The 8,450-nt window shown below is 41.9% G+C and overlaps 1 protein-coding gene across 10 annotated transcripts in view; it reads left to right on the forward strand.

The window, feature by feature from the left end:
- PHF21B (PHD finger protein 21B) overlaps positions 1-3,457 on the forward strand; it is a 188,700-nt gene extending 185,243 nt beyond the window's left edge. For all 10 annotated transcript variants that reach the window (XR_014564192.1, XR_014564193.1, XR_014564194.1 and 7 more), the window contains one exon: positions 299-3,457. Coding sequence is in view for 6 of the 10 variants with exons in the window: in XM_083738781.1 (XP_083594907.1) it covers positions 299-526 (228 nt within the window). In the remaining 4 variants the exon portion in view is untranslated. The remainder of the gene's footprint in view (positions 1-298) is intronic.
- The last annotated feature ends 4,993 nt before the right edge of the window (positions 3,458-8,450 follow it).

Consider the following 8,450-nt stretch of genomic DNA (forward strand, 5'->3'; position numbering starts at 1 on the left):
TAAATAAAATCATAAATCTTTGTAGATTGTGCATTAATTCAGATTAGAGAGTGGCTTTGACTAGAATCCCCCCTCTTCAATCAACATAAGCATGCATTCAGGCAGGGCTGGGGAGGGGCGAATGTATCCCTAAGCTCTACCCTTCAAGCACCCGGCTTGCGATTCCGGCAGGATGCTTCAAGGGGGGCCACGGTGCAACTCATTTATTTGAGCTTGCCCACACAAAAGCGTGTTTGCAGGGAGAGTGTTTTGACACCCAATGGAATGTGTTCTTACTCTTTCTTTCCACCTTTGACAGAAGTGCTTAGAGCGAAAAAACAGCCTATTGGCCCAGCAGAAAGGGGTTCAATCATCGCTGGAACGCCTCAAAACTCTCATTAGACTGATACAGAATGAGCAGATGATTCAGGTTACCATGACAACCACCACCACCTCCTCCCTGCTAGCCGTCCCCTGGATCAAACCGTCTTCTGCCTCAGCTGCTGCCGTACACAAAGCCTTGCAGCCGACACAGGGGAACAACTGACAGGGGCTGCCTGAAAACCTGGTTTTTCTTTTTTGAAAGAAAACAAAAGGTGAACTTTAGATAGATGCAAACACAATAGCTGTGGAAACACTGCAACTGCATCGAGAAGGAGACTTGAGGGGAGGCAGGGGAACAGAAAGACTTTGTTGTCAATTTTTATTACACCAGGATGTTGGGTGAACCACCCGGTTGACTTCGTTGGTGTCATGGCAACTTTCTACAAAGCAGATCCTGCTGCAGTTTTCTATTGCTGAGATATTCTGTACTTAGGATATTCTTTCTTTCTTTTGTTGCATTGGCCTTAAAGTATTTAATGGATAAGGAAAATGAAGCGGCATATGTTGGCCAATGAGGGGAGTGCGGTGGTGGAATGGAATGGAGCATCCTTGGGGAGGGAAGGTGGACTTTAAAAAGTTCTCATTTTGAAGGGAAAATAGTTTTAAAAGCAAAGAGATAGTTAGCTAGTATGCAGGTAGTTGGTAGGGGGGGGTGCAGGAATGGTTAATTGGTGACAGTGAAAAATGGAATAGCTTGGAAATCAACATGGATTCCTGATATTTTTCTTTTAAATGAACAAGGTCTGCCACATTGATTCAGGTTGAACTGGACAAGGGGCTATTTGAGAAGAATTGCATTTGTGGGACACTCACAGAGCCTTCAAAATCAAATCATTTTTTCAGTATTATAGTTGAGAATTACAGATATTTAAATAAAAATGTATGAAATTAGCATTTCTAGTGAAATATTGAAGTATTTTCATGCTGATGCTTCTTGTATATGCGTTCTGAAGTATTTAAAGAGGTATGCCTGTAAAACCCCTTAATTTTGCAGGACCTTTCAACTTATTTTGCTATTGATGTATTTTTCTCATGGAGTTTTTTGTGCAAGGTTTAGCATAAACCATAATAGTGACAAATATCTTCAGCAGGTTGGATCTTTATTATTATTTTGAGCGGGGACGGGGTCAGATTTTTTTTTAAAGAAAGAAAGCAAATAATCTTTTTTGCTGCTGCTTTTTTTTCCTGTCAAGACAGTACAAATGATATGCCAAAAAACTTTACACTTTTGTACTGCATTTTTATTGTAAAATAGGGAATGTGAAAAATTATTATTCTTTATTTTGTTTTATTTCACTTGCAGAAGTATCTGCTAAATAGTACAGGAAATAAACTGCCTCAAGGGGTTGTTTCATTTATTGGATGTATCAGGAGCTGCGGGGGAGGGGTGGGCTGTCACATTCTAAGTAGTCGGTTGCTTTTTGGAAAACCTTTTCTTTTTATATTGTTTGTTGATTTTTACCACATGTGACATGTTTAGCACTAGCCTGAGAAAATACTGGAGAAACTGCTTTATTCCCCCTCCCCTCTAGCTAGTCTTCCGATGCAGCAAGCTCAGTCTGGCCCCGTCCGGCCAAGCGGCCTCTGCTGGTGCCCTGAGGCCTACCTCAGAAGTTAGTGGTGGACAAACCAGTTTCCCCTTGGCATAACCTTCCCATTCTGTAACCCTATGAGGAGCACCATATCGGATTCCAGGGGCTGGGGGATTCACTCTTGAATATTCAGGATGCAATCTTATACATGTCTACTCAGATGTTGGTGCCATTGATTCCCATGGTACTTTTTCCCAGGTAAATTTACATAGCAGAAGTGATAACCTCTGGTTTGGGGGGCCTAATCTGGCCTCCAAGACAGTTTTTCTGCACCCCAAAGATTTTGCCAATTTTTTCAGCAGTGACAAACTTTGAGAAAGGGAGTGTGTGTGTGTGTGCTGGGGTGGGCAGAGCCCAACATGGATGAGGATACAAAAACCCCTCCCCAGGGAGGGGGCAGCAGCATCTTTCCTCAGCTGATCTGCATGGATTAGCTGAGGAGGGAGGCTGCAAGTGTGTAGGACTGCAGAGAGGCCACACTGACGGCTGGCATGCAGCCCCTGAAGGATTGGCTATGAGGAAATGTGGCCCTCGGGTCACGAAGGATTAGCCAACTCTGGTGTATAGGATTTGAAGTCCTATATTACAAAGTAGCAGTGTATTTTAACAGCATTTGTTGCATTACTTTTAGTAATTCACAATTATAGCATCTTTCTCAATACTAACACAGCTTTGTTTGTTTGTTTGTTTGTTTGTTTGTTTGTTTGTTTTAAACAAATGGATTTGTGCCTTTGGCATGCATACCTAAGACGCAGACCCATTTTAAATATATATATGACAATAGCAAGTCAGCCTGTAGAACCAGCGATTTGGCCAGAAATATAAGTGCTCCTGAGAAATAATTTGAGTGGGGTCAAAACCTCAAGGAAGGGCGTAGGGTACTCTGCCCACCAGCCCTCTCTAAATGTTGCCCCTGTGTTTAAGTAGGTCTGAAGCAAGAATCCATTTCTGCATTCCACAGGTGAAGCATCTCACAATGGCCTATCACACGGTGCCAATAAATCAAGGGATTTGGCTTTTTATTGATTGATTGGGGGGTCACCCAGCACTAGGCAGCACACGGTCCCTTCAACCATTTTCACAACTCCGGGAGAAACTGTGCAGTACTATACAAATCTATTTTAATACACTTAACACTCTGTTGAACAAGATTTTTATATTCTTTTATTGACAAACAAAAGTGAACTAAGTAAAACACGGTTGTGATACATTGGTTATTGTATGCCAATTTATGCATTCGAACGTGGCTTGCAATGTAAATGTTTTCAGGTTTAATGGTTCTTTTTCTCCTTCTAAGACGAATTTAAAGAAAAGGGGAAAGCACAGAAAGTTGATTTAATGTGAAAACTTTCTGAAGTGTTTTTCTGGGACTGTTAAAAGTAGTTATTTTGGAAAAGGGACTGTCCCGTGGATAGTGTGCATAGAAAACAAAGTGTTTGTCTTAAATATACCAATGTAGTTTACTTCTTTATGATGAATTAAAACTTGACTGACAGATTTAATACTGGTGTGGTCCCTGGAATGTACGTGCAGCTTCCAAGCACAGTCTGTGCCGCCCTGAAGAAGGCCGAAGTATGGTGCTGGGCCCCCTCATTCCTGCTTGCCCTCAACATCCATGGCAACCCCCTCCAACAGTCCACATGGGAACTCTGCCCACACGGCATCATAGGTAATAATTTCTTGTTCAATAGAAATGCTATTGTCAAGATTTGGTTTTTCATTCACCAATTTACACACCAGAATCAAAATGGTCTCAAAAATAAACTGCATGCCTTAATTTGCCCTCACATTTAATTGCAGTCAAAAATGTTGCCCCGGTGCATGAGAGAGGGGACTTCAATCCTAAAGACAATAAAGAAAGGAATAAAAATGAAAACTGCCATTATTACAATACCTTTACATAAATCTATGCTGCAACCACACTGTACACTCTGACAACCAGAACTGTGCACAGTATTTCATCATCACATCTCAAAAAAGATAATGTAGCACTACAAAGGGTAACCAGAATGATCAGGGGACATTAAAGCCACTTGTCATCTCCTGGGCAAGTAGCTCGAGCAGATGTTGACTGTTCAGCTCATGAGGAGATACGATAGCCATCTTCAAATATCTCAAGGAATGTCACATGGAAGATGGCATAAGCTTGTTTTCTCCTGCTCTGGAGGCTAAGACTCAAACCAATGACTTCAAGTTGCAAGAAAGAAGATTCCAGCTATACATCTGTAAGAACCTTCTGACAGTAAGAGCTGTTTGAGGGTGTAGCAGACTCCTTTGGAAGATTGCAGACTTGCCTTCCTTGGAAGCTTTTAAGCAGAGGTTGGATGGCCACCTATCATTTCGTGGATGCTTAGCTGAAATTCCTGCATTGCAGGGAACTGGACTAGGTGGCCCTTGTGTGCCCTTAAGAGCCAGTGTGGTGTAGTGGTTAAGAGCAGTGGACTCATAATCTGGTGAACTGGGTTCGATTCTCCACATGCAGCTGCTGGGTGACCTTGGGCCAGTCACACTTCTCTGAAGTCTCTCAGCCCCACTCACCTCACAGAGTGTTTGTTGTGGGAAAGGAGAATGTTAGCCGCTTTGAGATTCCTTAGGGTAGTGATAAAGTGGGATATCAAATCCAAACTCCTCTTCTTCCAACTTCCAAGTTCAATGAGACTTAAGACCCACGAAAGTAAGTTTCTGTTTTGCTATTGCTGTGTCCAGCAGCTTAAGGCACACATTCAGCAGCTAAATGTAGATTCTTTAAGGTTCCAGGAGGTTCACCAGGAGAAGCATCATGAACCTGCTCTTAACTCTCACCTTTGATAAAGAATTGCTTGCTGCTATTAGCATTCCCAGAATGAAGGGCAAGAGGATGCCCTTCCTTTTACATACTCTTTTGCCAGTTCTTTTTCATTTCAGAGTGTTGTAACTATAAGCTATGATAACCCATCACCACCCATCCTCTCTGTGTATGGATTTTATCGGGGGTGGGTGGGCATCATTTATGACATCATGTCCAATTCTGCCTTGCCTCAATATTTTTTAAAAAGCAAAGAGCCTGCTGTTGTTGAGGCCTATGAAAATCTCTTTGCCGTAGAAAGAGACAGGGAGCCCATTGCAATACTCTGCGTGATGCCTTGGTGATGAATATGGACACAGGGATGTTCCGGCTTATGATAGCCTTTCATCATCGGCAGTATGTTGCACTATGCTTCTCCTGAGGTGATTTGGGGACCCAAAAACAGCTACTGTGGTCCAAGACATCTGTAGTCCCAAGTGCATCCTTTGAAAGGCAACAAACACCAGCTCTGCCCCCCCCCCCAGAAAGATTCCGCTTCAGCCGGCCACCTTCCATCCCTGCGAGGCCTTTGCTTCCTTCTTGTCAGTCAACAGAAAATCCTGGCTGTCAGCTTTTGAATCTTTATGCATGCTCTTCGTAAGTAAGCACTTTGGGGCAGGGACCAATCTTTTTAAAAATATATTTTATTAAGGTGATTTCAGTTAAAGGAAATAAAGTGATACAGGCAATAAAAGGAGGGAAAGTGTTTATATTGCTCTGTAATGCTGACAGTGTTGTATAAATAAGGCTCCATTGGGGAAGGGCAGGAATTGCAAGAAAGAAATTGTTGATCCTTCAGAATTAATGTGATGACAAAACATTGCTAAAAAGATGTATTTATTGTAAATGGCAGTTTTTATTCTATGTTTCTTTTTACGTCTTTGCTTACTGGTTGATTGCATCTCTCAAACAATCAGGTTGTTGAATTGCACACCTTGCAGCCCTGCACCCAACCAGACCAGGATATGTGTGCAAAAAGCTTTTTAGGGCTCTTATTGTTGCCCCCCACCCCAGTCTCTGAGCACTGCAAGATTGCAGGGGTCCAGGTGCTGTCTCAGGGTTCAGGTTTCCTTTGGAAATGAGAGATTCAGAGGGTGAAATAGGATAAATTCTATGACCACGTTGCTGTGCAACACCCGAGAAGCCATTCCTTCCCTGGTTTGTTAACACATTGGAGAGGTTTGCACATTCAAGCAATGACATGCATGTATGAAGAATCACTAATGATGAACCACTGAAAAAAAATCCCCACATCAAGTCAAAGATGATGCAAGTTCACCATGAACAGAGACTCATCTGTTCTGCAGCCAGCCAGCCATCATGTCAAGAGCTTCATTGTTAATTCTATAGGCAGAATAATTATTTCCTGACTTTGATAATACAGTTTTTTAATTTTTTTTTAAAGTCTGCCTAACTTTCTTCTTCAGAGAGTGTTTACAAAAAGGGACATTATTCTGAAATGAAGCAGAAACAGCTACATCAGATGGAATAGCATTTGCTTTAATCAATTTTCCCCCACCGTGGCTGCTTTCTCCCTATGAAATGGAGCCCCAGCTCCAGGAGAGATGGATTGGTGTAAACAGAAGCCACTAGACTGCCTCTCCAGCGACTTTTAACTTAACCAGGGTGAATCCCATTAAAGCCTGAGAATGAGTTGCTTACATTAAAATTGTCATGATGAGAAACTACTTGCAAGACTTTGAAGGAACTCCCAGCAATAAATAAATAAATAAATTTAAAATTGCTTGTGTTGGGTGTTTTTGGAGTACAGAAATACATCAGGTCTTTGATCATTGGTATTCATCAGAAAGATTTTACAGCTTGTGTTTTCCTTCGCTTTACCATTTCATCTATGTAATTTAGACAAAACTTTCATCTCCTTTTCAGGCTTTGACACAGAGAGTCTTTGAAAGAGTTTACGAGTGTTGATATTAGACAAAGTAGCCACATGCTGTTCTGTATTCTAAACGCTGCTGTGCCAGCAATTTTATACTCCTAATGCCATCCCAAATAATGTCCAAATTATCACTTAAGGATACATAGCAGTTTCTTTGATTATGCTTTTTTAAAAAAAACACCTGAAAGGATATATAGATAAAATAAAGTTATTCTTAAAAGCTCACACAACTAGAGGCCTGAAACATGCTGTGCTATATACCCAGTAAAAAAAACCAGTAGACTTACAGTGAAGTAAGGTGGATGGGAGCCAAAGAATAGCATAATTTCAATGTAGAACTAATAAGTACCCTCACCCTGGTACCTCGGGTTACATACACTTCAGGTTATTGACTCCGCTTACCTGGAAGTAGTACCTCGGGTTAAGAACTTTGCTTCAGGATGAGAACAGAAATCGTGCAGCGGGCGGCCCCATTAGCTAAAGTGGTACCTCAGGTACCTAAGCCACCTGCCGACGGCTTAGAAAATAGCTGCCCAATTCCCCCTAATGGCATTAGGGGGGATGCTAAGTTAAACTGTTATTGTTAGGACATTTTGCAGATTCACCAGGCTTCGTGAAGTATGTGCACTTCATCTATGAAGTGGGAGTTGTGCGCATTCCTGCACATTGTACGCTATTTCTAACAGACCTTGGAGAATGTGCATATCTGAACTACATTTTGGGCATTCTCCAGCCCATTAGCTTAGTCCCTTTTGTACATTCGCTAGGTAACAGTCACATTCTCTGGCCAGTGTGCATTGTCTCCGAGAAAATGCATTTCCCCCTGTTTCTAGTTCAGGGATGTGCAGTCTCCCCACCTCAATTGCTTCTGACTCCCTGCTTAATCTTACATGGCCCACAACGTATTACCCAAAAGCTAAAATTTTCAGTCTCCTTTTCACCACTCGTAATTGTATCCTACAGTCCTCTCCGTAGCACAAGGAGGTCTCTCGCCCTCCTACAATCCAGATGGAAGTAGTACCTGGCCTCACCAAGGACACCTGGCTGCTATCAAGCTGAGGAGCAGGGGGGGGGGTGGAGAGAAGAAGAGCACAAAGCCCCTCTGGTTCCACTCAGAACCATTTCTGTCCTTGTCCACTGCTGGCAGCTCACCTCCAAGAAAACAGCACTTGATAGAAAAGAATGGCTGTCAACTTCTCTGAGGTATTTTCAAGGCTCAAAGATTGGATGTTGAAACACTGGCTATGTACGCATAGTCCAAGCTGAATACAAAGCATGCCTTATTTTTAAAAAAAGCATAGGTAAGCTGCATATGCAATGCTCTCTAAACAGCAAACAAAAAGATGCAGAAATTAACAGATGCAGAAAGTGGCTTATTGCCATACTGTTCTCCAAACAAGTTTCGAACATGCCTGTGCTTCCTCCAGAATAACCACAAAACTGCAATCTCAACAACAATATGCTAAATCCATTAGCACAGAAACAGTAATACATACTCGTCACGTAATACACTCCACTCAGGATGGACTGATTTAAATCAAAACAATTTAAAACCAGTTACTTAATTCAGTCCATTCAGAGTGAAATTACATAAGCAGGCAGTATGTGCTACAGTTTCTATGCAAATGGGCTTGTCATATTGTTGAATTTGCAGTTTCGTAGTTCCCCAGAGGAAGGATTGCTGTGCTGTGTCAGGAGCTAGTTAATTTACATTATTATGATCAGCATAGACAAAATATCAGTTCAAATCATTGGTTTTAATTACTTTTCCCAC

Source organism: Podarcis gaigeae (assembly GCF_964106915.1).
Source record: "Podarcis gaigeae genome assembly, chromosome: 5".
NCBI lineage: Eukaryota > Metazoa > Chordata > Lepidosauria > Squamata > Lacertidae > Podarcis > Podarcis gaigeae.